Raw genomic sequence first — 19,128 nt, forward strand, 5'->3', positions numbered from 1 at the left:
GGGTGTAGGGAGAGATGAGGGTCTGGAGGTAGCTGGGTGCAGTCTGGTCAAGGCATCTGTAGGCTAGTACAAGAGTCTTGAACTGGATGCGAGCGGTGATCGGGAGCCAGTGGAGCGAGCGGAGTAGTGGAGTAGCGTGGGCGAAGCGAGGCAGAGAGAACACCAGGCGGGCAGCAGAGTTCTGGATGAGCTGGAGCGGACGGGTGGCGGACGCAGGGAGGCCAGCCAGGAGGGAGTTGCAGTAGTCTAGGCGGGAGAGTACCAGGGCCTGGACCAGGAGCTGGGTAGCATAGTTGGTGAGGAAGGGTCGGATTCTTCGGATCTTAAGCACTAAGCAGTGGTGGGCCTGGTCAGTGTTTGGATGGGAAGACACTAGTGTAGCAGTGCATGGTGGTGGAATTATACAAGTATATAGTGGATTATAACTAGGGACACCTATTATTCCATGTCAGTCATGAAGTTCTGTCAAACTGCAGACAGCTGTATTTCCTTTGGTATTGGATAGTTCTTGTGCAGTTGTAAGATCTTTAGATAAGATATTTATCAGAGGTCATGTCTGCTTTGAGGACGTCACAGATTATACCCTTAAAGGGTTGGGATTAAAACTCCGCTGTCCTGTTTTTAAATTCAATACAGACAGAAGCACAGTCTACACTCGTAAATTCAGTATCCAAAAGTCATTAACCCCCGATCCTAAACGAGGACTCGACGTCCTAAAACAGGATGTTACATTCAAATGCATCCTAAAAAAGCACAAGAAAGACAAAGCAGATTGTGCAAACTTAAGTTGTTTAGGAAAGACATCTCCCTTCCCCCCATAATCTAATAGGCTCTGTGCTCAGTGAGAATAGTTCTGCCAAAACCTTCTTATTCAGAACAGGGGCACCTCGTTTGAGTTGGTTTGAGGTCTGAGTCATAATCACAACAGCATTATCAGTGTTTTAACTCCCGTACCTGTTAGTTACGGAAGTACACAGATGATTGTGCCAGACTGTTTTTGGTACACAAAAACGTTTGTCTGGCACTGATGACAATTTCAAAAGTAGTCAAATCAGATCTGTGCAGTTTAGTCGATTTGAGTTTGAAACTTCCCCAAGTTGTGTTGGCTCAAAGGGTGATAAAGTGTCAAGCGGATTTCAAGACAGAGAGACATCCCAGCAGCTAGAACTGTAAAGAAGTAAATAAAAGGCTTATCTGTAAATAATCTAGAAAGCAAACAGCCAGGAACAATGTGGTTGCATTCCCATTTCTCTGTGTAACAGCATTGCAGTTTCTAAATGTGCCATTGCATCATCTTCAGAGAGCTGCTGGCTTTATGAATGAACACTGTTCAACATAAAGCAAGAAGTATGTATTGTTCCTCTGCTATGTCAGCAGTTTAAGACCCCTTTGAATATCCCATGAATTGTGTCTTGTGGCCGTCTCGCATTACAATCCTCTGAATCACCATGAACTGCCCCTCTCCACAGACTCAGCTCAGCCACTCAGCTGCGGTGCAGAATTGAAATTTCACGCACAGTTCTGACACGTGGGCACAGACACTGCTAATTAGATTCATGTGCTTCTTATAGACTTTAGCTCTTCATGGTTGTCTAAAGGTAGGTGTTAGAAATGGATATTAAGGGCGGTCTGACTCGAAGACACGTAAAACCAATTCTTAGTGGCAACGACAGCGCAAAACTGGTGGAATGTGTATTTATAAAAACAATATGTAGCGCAAATATCATATTGCACAATGAAGCATCCCAGTACACGGTCAATGAACTGCTTGCCTTAGCTGTTGTTTGGTTTATCTGAACTATTCTTGAAATGTTATAACAGAGTTCAATGACACAGATGAACAAGAAACTGGAATCCTGCTTCTAAATAGATACATTGCTTAAGTGCCCCCGTTATAGATCAATGGATACTGTATATGGCCGCACTCTAAAGAGGCCACGAGTTGCATTCAGGGATTTGAATAATGTAGTGGGATAATGATCCACCCTGATGATTGCATTGTAGGCCTCTCTCAAGTGGCCTGTCATCTAATCTCTCCAGGGCTCTTGAGATTTATCAGAGCTCCTGATAAGACTGATCCATGATCTGACGTCCCCCAGTCAGTAAGACGCTGCCAGGACTGGAGGCTAGCGAGCTGTGAAGCCCGTCGCTGTCGATGCCAAAGACAGATAGCCCTCGTCAGTCACCCGGGGAGGTGACACTGATAGCACCCTGTTGAGGGATATGAGAGGATTTACATCAAGCGTTACAGCATGCCGTTAACACACTGGGGCAGCCGAGACAAGCAGGCTACAAAGAAACATGTAAACTCGTTAGTCTCAGTCAACAGCAAGGCAGAAGCAGCCCAAAATAAACAGGTTAAGACCAATCCCTGCAACAAACCAAAAGATTCCATCTGCAGTGTATTAAGAGCTCATCTGTTTTTCGTATGATTGAGTGGTCTAGCTACAAATTAATACAAAAGGAATGCTTTCTAAATTCAAAAACGTGATGCAAGTTAACTAATGTGCATGACCTGCTATCCATTACATTTAGCTATCTGAAAGTATATCCTGCTTAATATATATTAAACGTCAACAGAAATCCTTGATAAATCCTTGTGTCGGGTACTATTGCTTTATTAATAATGTCTATTATAGATCATTTTTATTCAAATGCGTTTTGCCATTTCCTGTTTTTATGTTAAACCGTTTTCAAATATACTTTCCTCTAGTTATTAATACATATGTGTTTCAGGCTGCTTTTGAATTCTCCTTTAATCTTTTTATCAAAGCAAAACTGCAAATCTCTGAAGTATGAAAATATTTTACCTCTGTAAGCAGTGGAGCGGTGAGGTGAAATTGATACAGTGGGCCAGATTTATCATGTTTTTTTATAATGTTAATACAAAACTAGCAAGGAGGTTTGTGCAGGGCGTTGGCTTTACGATAAATATGATCTTCAAAGCAGGCCCCTGGTATTGCAAAATAATGCCTATTTTTGTTTGTAGGCTGCAATCCTGGCACATTTACTGTATACTGTTATGCAATTACAAGAGAAAAGGCTAAGATATTTCAATAGTACTACTTTCATGCTTGCGTAATCATTTGTTAAATTGGTTGGTTCATATATAACTTCAAACACTACATCATAAACACTGCATACTAAACTATAAGAAAACAGAAGTGGACATTCTGGCTATGGTAGTGTAATAGTGTAGAACTGCTGTCCAGACATTGATGAACCTTACTGTGTACCTGGAGTGCAGTCCAGATGATGTCTATGAGTAGAGCATCTCTAAAATCTCTAACCATCATGTCAAGGGGCTACCAACAGACCTTTGTGACTACTTACTTGATTCTTTTGACAATGCTTTTTTTTTTTGGCTCCTAGCCTTTCTGAGACCCAACTGGTTTAAACAGGTAAAATAAATAACAGTAAAAAAGATGAATTTTCTATCCTGCAGTTACAATCCCTTTTTTGTCCAAACTCTGACCTGAACTCTTCTAAATTAAGAAAAAAAAAGTTTAAAAAAAGGAAGAGAGTTCCAAGTTACCCGGAGCATTGCGAAAAGATCAGGTTTATTTTTTGAGATAACAGCCCTGTGTTGGGCCTTGCGATGGGTGTCACCGCTGTAAACCACATTGTCAGTATAAAGAGGTGCTTTTTATAAGGCCTTCATGTTAAACGGTTTTGCATTGCGTGGGAGAGCAGAGAGAGAGAGAGAGAGAGTGAGAGAGAGATATGCAGAGTTAAATAGAAAGAGGGGGTGTTCATTCCTTTAGCCCGGGTTCAAAAGGGCAGAAAAACTCCGCCTGATCCATTTCAAATAAACTGCTCCCATTAATTGAGTGGGGTCTTAGCACCTACTACTCACAATTGAGTTCCAAAGCAGCCTATTATACTTCAGATACAGCACTTTATACATGTGTGTTGATGTAGGATAAGTAATGAAGGTCTGATATGTGCAAAAATATATTCGCAGGACATCTCTGTTAAGTCTCTTACATTGAGTTGCTACACAGTTAATGTACATGCTGTTTTTCTGTTAAGATATTTATAAAATGGTACCTATAAGCATGCATGCTTATTCCTAGCTCGTGGCTGTATGAGGCAGTACTGTGCTTTAAACCATTACTGTGTTTGTACATCATTGGAAGGATAACAGATACAAATAGTCATTCATTTCAAGCTCAGATTAGAGAGAATTCTCCATTAAAATCCATTGTGGTACCACGGGATCATGCAGTACATATGAATCAGTTGCTAGTACATTTCCAAATAATAATCGAATAGTTTGGGCACTACTCAGTGTAAGCCTATAGATTGCTGAATGCACTTAGAATGCACTTAAAAAAAAAAAAAAAAATCCGAGAAGTTTATTACGGTAGATTCTGAGGGCAGCTATAGGAGGTTATATAAGATCATTTGTATTTGCGGTATAACTGGAGTTTTTTACGTTGCTTGTGGTTGAGATTTTGACACAGAAAATAAGTAATATGACTAATTTTTAACACTGGAAGGTAGTTTACTAATTTACATGCATGCCTCACGGTGAAAAATGTACTCAAAAACCTTAAAAAAAATGCATCGTTGTAAATGAGATTGCATCTTACGGGTTTGCATCTGGGTTAAATGCGTTCAGCTGAATTAATCTGGATATCTACTTGTCTCGCTACATCGCAGTACAGGCTAGCGTGCCCCTACGGTGTCTGCGCTTCACCCTCAGCTCTCCGGCACCCTGCTGTTCATTTCCCCCGGGGCTGGGAGGTCTAATTAAATCTTTACTTGTCAACAAGGGCTGTTTAAGCCATCAAAGGGGGCTCTGTTTCAAACAGTAGCCCATGTGTCAGATAGGACCCAGGGTTTGGAAGGGTCTAGTGTGACATCACCGCAGTGCCCTTTGACCTCTGACTCCTGCTGCGTGCCCCCTGTTGTGTTCAAGCACACTGTTCCCTCTGTGTCTGTGTGTATGTATTGGGGTGAGGGGCAGGTTGGAGATGCACTTTATTAATTAGTGTCTAAGGCCTCCAATTGTGTGTAGTAGGGAGCCATGGGTCTTGGCCCACACATGTGTTAGAGCCCCGGTCTGGACAGTTCAACTTTAGAGTAAAGTTTCCAGGGTCAGATGTCAGTGATACTGAAACCAAATCGGTACATATACTGAAAACAGTAGCAACTCGGGTGGAATGCAAACAAGCAGTAAAACTGCTTGCTTAGTCCAGTCGAAATAATGGAGTAACGTACTGAAATTGACAATGCCTGTAACACGTGTACAAGGTTTGTGATGTATTTTCTTCCCGCTGGTTTTGGCTGTGTACAGTCTATGGAGATACCCCCTGAGACCAGCTTTATGAACTGCTGTTGTGCTGTGAGGTGGTTTCACAGTTGATAGAGAATGTATTGCCTCTTTCTTTTTGACAGAACTGGAATGTGGAGATGTTCCCTTGCTCACACCCGGCAGTAAAGAGATGATGTCACAAGCCCTAAAGGCTACATTTAGCGGATTTACCAAGGAGCAGCAGCGGCTCGGAATCCCCAAAGGTAACCTATTAATAATAATAATAATAATAATAATAATAATAATAATAATAATAATAATAATAATAATAATAACCCTTCACTTTTTTAAATGGTTCTTTAAAGACATCACTATTAAGGGCATGATAAATTGTACACTTGATCACACTAAACCACGACCTTAGCTTATTCATGAAGCTACTGAATTAAAACGTCTCCTTTCAAAACCGTCCAAGACTCACGGTTAGACCAGCAGACGTTCATTGTAATGAAAAAAAGCTGAAGCCACCTCAGATAGACAACAATCGTGGCTTTTGCGCTGACACAGCAGAGAAAACAGAAAGCCAATCCATGGAAAATTTAAGTAAGCAGACACCAACTTAATTCCATTTCAGCATAGAACTGAACAGGCTACATGATACCACATAGTATACTTTGTTCTCAGGGAGTGGGTGAGAAACAGCGGCTAGGAAGGAGCCTGTTATGCACGGTTTAGAGTCTGTTTCACATGTAATACAACCTAATACCACCCTGGGGAGTTGAGAATAATCATTTTGGAAAAGACTAGGGGATGTTACGACAGAGGCATACAGATCACGAACTAAAGTACGCTGAAGGAATTATGGTATTGTGAAATCTTGCAATCCCATTAGTCTCATAGAAATTGAATCTGTAAAACAAGTCAAATAATGAAATCTTCAATGACGTTTCCCATAGTCATGATGCCGTTGAATTTAACATAATAAAGACATATTAAGCGCCTTGAGTTTGGTACTGGAACCACAAATGCCATATTGCTTGTGCTGGTCTTTAGAATGGCCACATATGTATCTACTATAATACTCTGCAATTAGTTCCAAACATCCCTGCTGCCTTTTTTTATGCTGGCTGCTGTTGCATTACTGGGTGACCATCAGTAGGGGGCTGTCTCCTTCCCAGCCCTTGTTTCTCACCCACTCCCTCTCTTGCTCTCCCAGACCCCCATCAGTGGACACAGAGCCACGTGGCGGAGTGGCTGACGTGGACGGCGAACGAGTTCAGCTTGAAGGACCTGGAGTTTCACAAGTTCTGCATGAACGGCGCCATGCTCTGTGCGCTGGGGAAGGAGCGCTTCTTAGAGCTCGCCCCAGACTTCGTAGGAGACATTCTCTGGGAGCATCTGGAGATGCTGCAGAAAGGTAAGGGCTCATTTAAGCCAGGCGTGGAAGGTTATGGATCAACCAGAAACTCTAAATGATTGACCTCTGTTTAACCGTGCATATATTGCAGCATTCGTGGCCGAATAAAAATCTAACAGCATAAAAATGTAAAAAAGCTGTTAAAATGACAAGCGGCTTGCTCTTTAATTGTAGTGTGTGATCTTAAACGTAGTCTGTGTAGCTGACTTCCAGCTTGCCCTGTACAGTATTCTGCATTGATTCATTGGGCAAGTTTCCTCACTCACACACTTTCTCTTTCATTAAGAAGACGCGAAGCATTTTCCTGTCAGCGGATTAAGCTCCACTTTCCCAGAGTCGCGCTACTCCTCGGATTACTTTGCTAGTAAGTACCAGCTCTCCACTTTACAGATAAACTGCTATCTTCAGTCAAGCATCGTTAAGTACAGCAGGTCCTACTGCAAACATTATTTGCCGTAATTGTTTATCACGGTCTGTTTATTTTCAGTTGTGAGGCTGACCAGGTGTCACCTGTTAACCTCACCCACCGACACACACACACACACACACACACACACACAAACACACACACACACACACAGACCAAGTTCCTGCTTTAAAAAAGATCTTCAGATTGTTAATCTATCAGTGTCAATAGTCACCCAGTAACTCCCTCCCCCTTTGATTTATATTTAAAATGTGAGCGAGTATGTTTCAGAACTTCCTCAGCACATTTTAGCACCAATAGGAGAGCTGAATTTGTTTTACTCTTCCTCCAAATTTACTAAAATCAACCCAATTCAGTTCAGTAAGTAGCGAGGCGACACATGAGACAACGAGTGATAGACCTGCATCCTAAATTCATTCTATCAAACATCAGTGAGCAAAACGAATTCAAAGCAAAACCGCAATTGTTCTCTTCCCAGGTTATGGTATTGAGCATGCCCAGTGCGTGCCTCCCTCAGAGTACTCGGAGCCCGGTTTCATCACAGAGTCCTACCAGACCCTGCACCCAATCAGCTCCGAGGAGCTGCTGTCTCTGAAGTACGAGAGCGATTACCCCTCTGTGATCCTGCGCGACGCCCCACTCAACCCGCTGCAGGGAGACTACTTCTCCGTCAAGCAGGAGGTCATCTCCCCGGACAACATGTGCGTGGGCCGCATCAGCCGAGGTGAGAGTGCCCCACACTCGCCACAGCGCCCCCTGCTGCACAAGAAGACAAGTGGCTCTCTCGAGATTTAAAAAAAATATAGGGTTAACATGATCTATAATGCAACTTAGCCCCCAAGTCAAAATGCAAAGAGGAGTAGACTTTCCTCTATATTGTAGCAAAATGGGAATTAATATATATATATATATATTAATAAGTTACTCTTGTGTAAAAGTAATGTAAAATTCTGACTTTGTATCATACTGTAAATAAAGCTTGCAAAGTTTTGATATCTTGAAACACATTCGTTCCGTGCTGTGTAAGCCACTTAACTGTGTTTCTCAAACTAACAACTTGTACACAGTGGCCCAGCTCTCTAACCCGTCTGTAACTTGTTTTTGTCAGATAACCTTTAAAAGCGTCTTCTCCTCGCTTAGTGTGTGTGTTTGAGGGTTTATTGAAATGAGGTAGGTGTTAGAACAGAGAGACGCAGACACAGGCATGTTCTGTTTTGTTTCTTGCTATCTGTTTCAAGCGGTTTGGGGCACAGAGAGGGAGCTGCCTGAGCGGTGTGATTCAGACACAGTGCACAGAGACACAGCGAGAGGCAGAGGCTGCTACTGTTTCTGGTACTATTTCACAGCAGCGTTTATAACCGCTTGACCAACGGAAAACTCTGCAGGGTCAAAAGGCATTGCTTAGTATTCATACAGCTCTTTAAATACAGGACTATATATTGCTTAGTTGCGTATTCATACAGCTCTTGGACAAAGATTTAAATATATATATATATTCCTCCCCTTTTATTGTTACTATGGCTTCAAATAGCACTGATTATAAAATCCCATTCAAATACCATAACAATACATTCATTACAAATTCATACAAATCCTGCTGTCCCTGCTCTTTTGACCATAGACTAACCAATATTGTCTGGAAAATTAAACAAGACATTGTCAAAAAGCGTGATAACCCACTTCAGTTTTCAGAAAATTGCATTTGGCTGGTAATATGAATGAAGGTTTTTTCTAGGACAAGCCCTCGTATTCAAGCTGTCCTGACCTGTCTCCTCCCCCTCTCTCACCCCAGGGAAGCTAGCCGGACAGGACTCATTGGAGAGTATCGAGAGCTTTGACAGCTGTGACCATCTCACGCAGTCCTGGAGCAGCCAATCGTCATTCAGCAGCCTGCAGCGCGTGCCGTCCTACGACAGCTTCGACTCGGAGGACTACCCCAGCACCGTGCACGGCCACAAACCCAAAGGCACCTTCAAGGACTACGTGAGGGAGAGAGCCGACCTCAACAAGGACAAGCCTGTCATCCCAGCCGCTGCACTCGCCGGCTACACAGGTACGGACGCCACCGGGGGGGCTGTACCATTCCGGGCTTCAGTTAGGGAGGTTCATGTCCAGCACAGGAGTGCTTCCAAAAGCACATACATGGCTGAAGTTTGTCGTCAACCCTCGTCCCTAACTTTTGTCTGGTCACCATTAAACAGTGACCGTGAAAGTGTAACGCAATTGCAGTTAATGTTTTTTTTTTTATCAAATTCTTCCAATGTTTTCATAACAAACACTCTCAGCACGCTTTAAAACAAAATTGGTCCTGGCACATAAAAATGAAACAAGCGGCCCCCCTTTCATTTGATCTAAAATGCGTGTTGGAGAGAGTGGTTTTATTTTATTTGCACCAATTTTAGTGGAGCAGCTTTCTTTACAGTATATACTGGCACTGCTGCATGTAACTACTGTCTGCGGTATCTGTATTCCTTGCTGGTAAAGTGTGACTGTGTATGTGCTTTAAAACCCCATAGAGATTGTCTATCTGTGTTTATCGGTACTTTCTGAAACAGAACTGAATCCACTGAGGTGAGAGAGTAAGCATTTTACAGGAAGTAGAGCTATCTCTGGCTGCGTGTTTTTTTTTCTTTCAACATAAGTCGAAGAGTTTTCATCTGCAGCGTTATCTATCCCACATCTTGACCTATTTATCGGGTTGCCGTGGCAACCTGGGAGCGGTACAGAGCGCTAGTGATACCTGTCTGTACTTTTGTGAAGCGTCAAAGAGAGGACTTACCTCAAAAACATGCTTGTAACCTACATACAAAAACATTCTTAAAGCGTTTTTTAAAAGTGCAGTATATAATTAAAAGAAAAAGTTCGGAGTGGTTGTTGTTTTTCTGCCTTTGGTTCGATTTGTGGCCTACATTTTTAACATGTGGTTTAAAATGCTGGCTGTTTTGTTTTAGAAGTTGTTTAGCACTAGCAGTTGTTTTGTCTTTACCAAAGAGCAGTACAAATGGGAGACATACAAGATATGTAAATCAATCAGGAGCACTGACTGTAGCACTATTAATATGGGGTGGGCCTGTCATGGGCAGTTGGTTGTTTACATTACTCTCCAGGAACTGTCCGCAACCTTTTCAGTGAAGAACAGAGGAAGAAATCTGCAACAGCAGACAAGTGAAAGCGATGTTCTAAAAACCCTGTACCACTTGACACGGCATGATAATGCAATGACATGGTATCTGGTTTTAAATGACAGCCTCACCATTCACTGCAGGCAGGAGTTCCATGGACATGACATCTCTCAGACGCCACATGATTTGATCTAGCTTTAAGTTATTTACGTTGCCGTGGAAACCCTTAAAGAAGCACTGTGAGAAACGAATTGTAATTGCTGTAGTTAATAATAAGATTTGTATACATGACCTACACAAATACAGCGTCCAAACAATCATATTAGTGCTAGACACGATATAAACGGTCAACCCTCTGCTACAGTATTTAGGTTAGTATGTGTTTGGGGACTATTGCCTTGAAGAAGTATTTATCGGCAGGTATTAAATAAATCCATTCATTGATAGGGCAGCAGTGTGGAGTAGTGGTTAGGGCTCTGGACTCTTGACCAGAGGGTTGTGGGTTCAATCCCCAGTGGGGGACACTGCTGTTGTACCCTTGAGCAAGGTACTTTACCTAGATTGCTCCAGTAAAAACCCAACTGTACAAATGGGTAATTGTATGTAAAATAATGTGATATCTATATAATGTGAAATAATGTATAATGTGATATCTTGTAACAATTGTAAGTCGCACTGGATAATTGCGTCTGCTAAGAAAATTAATAATAATAATTGATGTGTTGATTTCAACACAAGAAAAGCTGTGATCCTTGAGGATTAAGTACGGCAGTGAAAATGTCAGTGCCTGGGATGAGAGGAGAATGATCTTCCAGTCGGCTTTTAAAACACTCGATGTGAAAGTTAATTGTCATTGATTGGTACTTGGTTGTAAATGTGAGGGAAGGCACACAGCTTTTCTTGTTTCCCTGACGATTAAATACTTAAAGGCAATTTGAGTATGCGTAACTGCAAACCCCTGTTATGTGTACATCTTCTGAAGATTATTCGTTGTGTGTCTCAGACAAGATTGTGGTCCTTGATAGATGACTATATTTATATGGTTTTGTGTGTAACTTTCATTAATAGCGGCAGTGGTGTATTAAAATGTTTTTGTTTTGTTGGTTGTGTAATTTAATCCACGTTTTGTGGGATTTTTTCTTTGTTTTGGATGATTTAACTTTTTATGTTTAAAAATAGGAAAACATTTTAATGTAGATGCTATGCCAAGAATGTAAATAGCAGAGATGGCAGTAGCAGTGTGTTTAAGAGTGTTTACTCTTGAGCGGTTTACGAAAAGTTTTAAATATTTTTAGCTAATAGAGTTTCTGGCAGAAAACTTGCAGTATAAAACCTTTTTTTTTTAAATTTAATATCCTACCCCGAGCCAAGAAAGAAAAGTAGTAGATAATTCAAGTATGAGGTAGCAGCGTGCTTCTCTGAAACAGAGCAACAGCTGAGAAATGATATTAAAAATTCATAATCGGAATAACAGTTTATGAAAACGCGAGGTTCTGTTTCCTGCCACAGCACCACAGGGACAGACATCGAGAGATCTTTCGAGATGGAGCAGCTGATAAGCAGGCAGAGAGAAAGGTGAGAGATTCACTCCTAACTGCCTCCACCTTGAGGGTTTCTTGTTTTTCATTGCAACAGCCCATAACGACAAGCGAGAAGTCAAGAGTCTTAACAAATTCTGAAAGTCTTCTCATTTAGTTTAGTTATTTAGTTAAATGTTCTGGTCCTTTTTGAATAATACTACGTATGTTATTATTAATAAATAATATTAAAGTGTTGAATTATATAACTTACAGGAATTATTCAAAAGCAATGTTTTCCAGGTGGTATATTTTGTTCCTTTACAAATTCTTTTGGCAGCGTTTTGGTACTTGTTATAGAGTAGGAAGGACTACAGACTGAAGCTGTCTGTTTGTCTGGATCAGACATACACTGTAAGAATCTTGTGCTTGCCGTGTGGATAGGCAGACAGACAGACACAGTGCTCTGTCTGGAAGCTTCATTTCATTTGTAAGAAATTCACCACCAAGCACCTTTTAAAGGTTAAAGGCATGAAAAGAAACAGGCACTTGACAGCGAGGGTAGACTGCCAGTGGTTGGGTTGTAGCTCTGCTTTTTCATAGCTTCCACCCACACTGTGGGGCTCGAGTCAGCAGCAGTCTTTAAGAATGTGCCGTGCAGGAAGGTGATCGAGAATGAATCGCACTGTATCTCTCGTTGACCCCTAGGCCCTGGCAGCGGGTAAGAATAGCCGAGTCCTGAGCTGCGGGCCGTCACATGGTGCCCGCTCCACAATGGTCACATTGTCTGGCTAGTGACATGACAGGAGATTGCAGAATGCTGATCATGTCTATGTCCCCAGTTAAATTGTTTTGTGCATTCTTTAAAATAGCGATCACAAGCTGGTCTCTTGGTGCGGACTGAATGTGTACTGTCAGTTTTCAACAGAAAAGTTGATCCAGTTAGTCTGGGCCCCAGTTAAGTATACATCATTGTGCCTTAACAAAAAACAGTTTCTCCTTGCTGCAAAACTGCAGATTGCAGAAAGCACACTGCTACTTTTCATTGTGATCAAACAGGACTTAATTCACTACAGTAGATAGCAAGACAAATGGAGCATACTGTAATAACATGTATTGAAAAAGCTTTTTAAATGTTAATTTTAGTTAAGTAGAACTAAATCTCACCTAGCTCTTTTGCAAGTGTGATGGGCAACCTTACAGCCTCAAATGCAGTCGCCTTCGGTGTTACAACGGTTTGTTTTAGAAATGGGGGATCGCGACTTGATCCTCAGTGGCAATGCTGTAGACCACAACGGCAATGCTACGGTCCTGCATGGAAAGTAGTGGCTCAAGGCTATATTAGTGAAACTGCCATCGATAGAATGAGACCGCAGTGGTAGCGGTTTCCTATGTCAAGTTTTATCATAATGGTCATTCATTGCAGTACGTGGGATGCACATTGGTATTATCCCAGTGGTATTTTGTGTTGTTGTGGGTGCCAGGCTCGCCTGTTAAGCAGCACTAAAATATGAAAGCCACGGGAGAGTGCGTAGAGAATTGTGAATGAGAGCCGAGTCTTGTTCCTCAGGACACGCCTCCCTGGCGCAGTCATGCTCTCAAGTCTCGTGCAGAAAAAGAAAAATACCCTTTCTGAGAATTGCGTGATATCATCTGCGTGGAATTTTTGGAAAGACTGAGAGAATTAGCCACAGGGCGAAGGAAACAAACAAACCAAAAACAAAAACCCCACACAGGCACAATATCCTAGCAGAGAGCCACTTGGCTGCAGAGTTAATTCGCTGGCCAGCCTTGCAACCCAGCAAGCTGCCTTTGCAACCCAGAGCTCTCTACCGACACGCAACAAGCTTAGAAATGGGTTCCACTAGACCAGCTGTCCCATTTTGCTATTGCAATAATAAGTGCTACAAGTACCTTGTTGTGAGGAAAGGATTCAGAAAAAACAGAGATACTGGTGTGGACATTTATCGTAAGCCTTTGAAGAGCTGTGTTTGGAAGTTTAGATGCTTTTCTTAGTAAATTCTAAGGATGCAGCTTTGAAAACCATTTACATACTTCAGTCATGTTTTTTTTCCCAAAGAATTACGAAAAAAGAGTTAATTATTTGGTTGGGCTGATTCAATGAAAAAAAAATAGTTCTTTACAACCCATTCAGTTTCCTTGTTCGATCTTACAGATATAGGCAAACAAGTCCTGAAAAACACTTTTTTGGAAGCATCTGATAAGCTCTTAATTTGATTCAATGTCAATATAGTGTTATAGTTATATTTTTTTCAGATCCTTAATGCTTAACAGTTATTGAAGAGGCAGAGATGTTTGCTTCTCAGCGTGTGCCGCAATCACGGGTCCTGTGAACTGCATTAATGCACTGCGGTTTAGCTTGTGCGTCACGTTTCTAATCCATGCCTGTTCTCCTCTCTGGCAGGTAGCGGACCCATCCAGCTCTGGCAGTTTCTGCTGGAGCTGCTGACGGACAAGTCGTGTCAGTCCTTCATCAGCTGGACGGGGGATGGCTGGGAGTTCAAACTCTCCGACCCCGATGAGGTGAGCGCTGGGTTTGTTTTTTATTACATATAAACAATCAAATCAACAAAATCTAAGGAAAGCACTTTACACTACATATACCCCAATCCTCACACCCTCCCAATCTCACCCTTCAGCCCCCCTCACCCCAGTCTAACAAGTAAACACATCTATAATAAAGAGGATTGAAATAACAGTTAAAAATATCAAACTTAATATTGGAAATAAACAAACCAATAAGTAAATAAATTTAAAAAAAAAACATATATATATATATATATATATATATAGACAGATGGCTAAATAGACCAATTCATAAATGAATAAATATATTCAACAAGTTGCAAACCAGAGATGAAATAATGACAGTGTTGAGGGTGTTATCAGTGGATTGGTTTAAGCATTAATACTCACTAACCTAGAAAGTGAAAACAGGGATTCCAGACCATATCAAATTCTGTGGTTTTATCATGAATTCTTGCAGTGAGTCTCTCAAGAGATGCATGTTCAGTCATTACATTAAGCTGGTGTGTGAATGAGAGATTAATCCTATTTTACCAGTTTTATAATATTGCAAGAGAGAGAGAAGCAAGGGGAGTGCTGTTAATTAAAAACACCTTCATGAAGGTTCGATTAACTGGGGTGGCATTTTGGAAACAGTACATGCAATATATTAAGTTTGATATATTTATAAGGTCCTTCATGGATTAGGGCCATCGTGTTTCCAGGAACGACTAACTCCATATATTCCTAGTCATTCTTTGAGATCAGGAAATGCAGGACTCTAGTTGTTCCAAATAAATAATCTTAAATCAACTGCAGCCAGTTCAGCTGTTGTTCGCCTTGTTTGTGGAACTGCAGTTTGAAACATTAGATTCTTTTAAGTCTTAATTGAAAACATCCTTTTTTGAACATGCTTTTAATAACTGGTTGTCGCTGGAGTGTGTTGTACACATGAGCTGTCTTGTTTTGTTTTTAACTTTGTACAGCGCTCTGGGATGCCATGGCTTGAAGGGAGGGCGCTATATAAAAATACATTTGTATTGATTGAGTTGTTTTTTTCTTTACAGGTAGCCAGACGATGGGGAAAACGGAAGAACAAGCCCAAGATGAACTACGAGAAGTTGAGTCGAGGCCTGCGCTATTACTATGACAAAAACATCATCCACAAGACGTCAGGGAAGCGATACGTGTACCGCTTCGTGTGTGACTTGAAAAGCCTGCTGGGGTACACGCCCGAGGAGCTGCACGCCATGTTGGATGTGAAACCGGACGTGGATGAGTGAAACTGAGCGGAGGTGGGGTGGGGGGGGAGGTGTACGAAGGAAGGACCAGACTGAAGGCTTTACTGACAGATTGGTGGGTGCGGTGGGATTGAGTCTTGAGTTGCTTTTTTTTTTTTAATGCAGAGCTGTTTGTCAATTTACTTTCTGAGCTTTTCAAAAAGAAAAAGGGGTCATTCCGTACACGTGCGACAAAGACAAACGTCCCCTCCAAAAAATTGCAGCTCAAGACAGAGACAAATGAAAAGCTAGCAATTAAAAAAATTAATTAATTTAAAAAAAAAAAAAAAAAAAAAAAAAAGTTTGAACAGTTTTGCTTTAATAGCACGAGTAACTGACATGGAAACAAGACAGAAGAGGGAGGAGAGGATTCTGGGATGGAAAAAAGATGGACGGAAATGTCCTGCTACGAAAACTGTTGCCAAATAAAATGAACTATATAGGTATATTATCTGTGTTTGTTGTTGCTGTCTCACTCACTGACCCTCTGTCCACGTGAACAAAGGGGAACAATTCTCATCACTTGGGACCAAAAAAAAATGTAATTTTTAATTATTGTTATTATTATTATTATTAATATTATTATTGTCATTTTTATACAAGTCTGTGCCAGTATTCCTATTGTGTCTTAAGCTCATGTCTAAACTGAATTCAGTATTGTATTTTTGTGGCCAAGTTATCCGTGTGTACGTTTTTAAAATAGATGAAGGTAAATGTATATTAGACCCCATCGAAAAAGGATTTTTTACAAACCACAGTGTAAGTACATCTCCTTAAGACTGGAGATGGAGAAGGAATGAGAAATTCTGTGCACAGAGCTGGATAATGGTTCATTTTTAAAGGGTAAACCACCCGATTGTTCTTGTACAACACTGGAGTCAATGACGCATAGTATTGGCCACTTATTTGCATAGAGGTGTCCACTCCCATCAACTTAAAAGCACTCGCCACCTCATACCAAAAGCAACTGGTTTAGATAAATCGAAAGTCTCGGATAAAAATCTACCTGACTTCTGTAACAGCAGCAACTGACAGAGCCACCTGCTCTCCGTGTGAAAGGTTTTACTGCAAAAAGTAGCAACGTGCAGACATCGAAAGGCATTAATAAAGAGTAGCCAGTCAGATCTGTACATGTCTGTTTGCTGGAGTTCTACCAGATTGTATTGTGCTGTTGCACGCTGGCCCTGTGTGCAGGATTGCTAAACATGTCATAATGATCTGCAAAATGTGCTTTCTTATATTCCTATTGAGAGTGTTATTTTTTTTAAATAAAATTGCTACAAAACTATCCCTTTTAAGGAATGTCTGCCCCGCTTTGTCTAAAAAATGGAGCTTTGATTTCTTTTTATTTTACGTTAACGCATAGAACTCTCCACACACTGCTAGAGATTGCAGCGAATGCAAGGGGTACAGGAGAGCTAATTATAGTGAAGCACACTGTCACAAACTACTGAACTGTTGGAAAACAGATCCCAAATCAAGGCTTGTGTCGTCTTGCATTCATTCTCCAGCTTTGTTTTTCAGTGTTTCGCATTCAGCTTGTCATGTTTTGAGAAGTCTGATTTATTATACCTCTGGAAATGATGGACATTGTAAAACAGTAACTAGTAAATGATGGGTTAAGATGGGACTGAAGGAGTTCAAAGTTCTGAATGTTATTTTTATGGTCCTGACTGTGTCACGGTATCTATAAGCTGATCGGTTAGTTATTTGTTGTAAAATAAAGAGATTTTGAGTGCTGACTATATGTTCATAAAACTTTTAAATAACTCCTGAGTTTTGTGAATGGGATGCATAGTTTAAACAGAGAGCTTTAGCACGGGAGGGGATGTAGAACGATATAGCTTAAGAGGATTGAACAAAAAAAAGTTTGTTTAAACAGAGAACCTTAATGAGGGTAGGTGTTTTTTGAAGAGCTGTTTCAGAAAGAGAGACCGAATCGTGGACTGAAAACGTTGATGAAAAAGAGTGGGCAGACAAGGCAGTAGCAGCACTGCAGGCCTTTGAGTGTTTCCACTGACGAGGGAGTTCGCTGAAGCGGCTGTCGACTTACTTGACTATGTTTCACCTGCTATCAGGATATCTGAATCAGCTCTTTTTCTGCAAACCGTTATCAAGGAGCACGGCTGTTAACTCCGAGCAGTCAACACAGAGCTGTAGATCCACTTAGATAACTGGTCAAACCAACAGAGTGCTGGGGCTGGATAGTCATTTTTCTTTTTTGTAGAGATTGAAAATGAAGGTGGAATGTAGCAGAACTATATTGTAAAGAAAGTATTATAAAAGTGAGGGCGGATTGGATTTCATTGTTTTACTTAAAAAGATGGGGTCTGTATACAGTGTGCAGTGCAGGTGACCAGAATTCTGCTGCATAAAATGAAGACAGTTACTTGTCTTATCTGTCGACTCAAAAGAGACATTGTTGATTTGCAAGATAAATATGTGTTAGACTAAGAAAAAAAAACACGTCTCTGTTTGAGTTAGGATAACTAAAATAACTTTCCCAAAAAGGATTATTTTTACTTGGTAATTATCATAATTATCACCTCTCCAGTTGAAACGCGGTATTTTTAGTTTGACTAAAACGCACACATTAGCTCTTAATGTTTTCCCCCCCCAAGCCGGAACTTGCTCAGGAATATCCTTGCTGGACCGCACAGGCCTGTGCTGTTGGGTTGCTATGGGGGTGACCACTGCTACACTGCTGCAGTGGTGTGACAGTGGCGTTGCTGTGACCTCCTTCTGTGCAACGCCGCAGTTTGGTGTCCTGGACCTCTTGCCTCCCAATGACAATCAAACAGGCCTCTCGGTGTCAGCACCTCTGTTGTAGTTAAAACCCCTGTGTCTTCACTCGAAACCTCACATAGGTATGAACAGAAAGAAAGTAGCTGATTCTTCGTACTTTACAATGGGGTGGAACACTCCATAAGTAAGCTAGTGAAAGCAAGAATTCTCGTCACCTCGCAGTATTTTTAACCATTCCAAAGAAGTGTTTGTATTCAAGCATACTTATATATGTGTTTGTATACATCTGTCTACAGTATGTATAATGTACGTATGTGCATGTATGTGTATGTAGCTGTATAGAATCCGGTAGGGTTTGCACTATATTGTTACATTGCATGTTGCAAGATGTTTCACCCAAGCTTCCAAAAGTGTGGGGGAGAACCTCAGAACCAATATGTTCAAGTTTCTGAGAATATCAGACTCTGAATTGACAGTGCCTGTTTTGAATTAAGCACACATAGTGCATTTTTCTAAACTTTAGCAATGTGGCTACATGAAAATAAAATGATTCACGGAATTAAGCTGAAACTTCTTGCAATGCTTCGTATGAAATATTGAGTAAACTCTACCACACATGGATCATTCTCAGTGGAACCCTTTTTACAGATCTATATGTATACCGCAAGGAAGCCATTATTTTTGTTGTTGAGATTATTTTATATGGTTTTGGTTTTGTTGCTGTTGTTTAATAAGATCATTTTTTTATGTATGTGTTACACAAACTTTCTGATATTTTTCAAATAATTTATATTTTATAAAATTTGAAATAGAGAAGCAGACAAAAAGCTGGTG

The 19,128-nt window shown here is 41.0% G+C and overlaps 1 protein-coding gene across 3 annotated transcripts in view; it reads left to right on the forward strand.

The window, feature by feature from the left end:
- Nucleotides 1-16,847, forward strand: part of LOC117397179 (protein c-ets-1-B) — a 36,633-nt gene extending 19,786 nt beyond the window's left edge. For 2 of the 3 annotated variants that reach the window (XM_059009609.1, XM_059009611.1), the window contains 7 exons: nt 5,404-5,523; nt 6,477-6,677; nt 6,964-7,041; nt 7,583-7,828; nt 8,897-9,157; nt 14,169-14,287; nt 15,337-16,847. In XM_059009609.1, coding sequence (XP_058865592.1) covers nt 5,404-5,523; nt 6,477-6,677; nt 6,964-7,041; nt 7,583-7,828; nt 8,897-9,157; nt 14,169-14,287; nt 15,337-15,552 — 1,241 coding nt within the window. In that variant the 3' untranslated portion in view covers nt 15,553-16,847. The remainder of the gene's footprint in view (nt 1-5,403; nt 5,524-6,476; nt 6,678-6,963; nt 7,042-7,582; nt 7,829-8,896; nt 9,158-14,168; nt 14,288-15,336) is intronic. The other variant, XM_059009610.1, reaches the window with a different exon arrangement.
- The last annotated feature ends 2,281 nt before the right edge of the window (nt 16,848-19,128 follow it).

This window comes from Acipenser ruthenus, chromosome 39 (genome assembly GCF_902713425.1).
Source record: "Acipenser ruthenus chromosome 39, fAciRut3.2 maternal haplotype, whole genome shotgun sequence".
Classification (NCBI taxonomy): Eukaryota; Metazoa; Chordata; class Actinopteri; order Acipenseriformes; family Acipenseridae; genus Acipenser; species Acipenser ruthenus.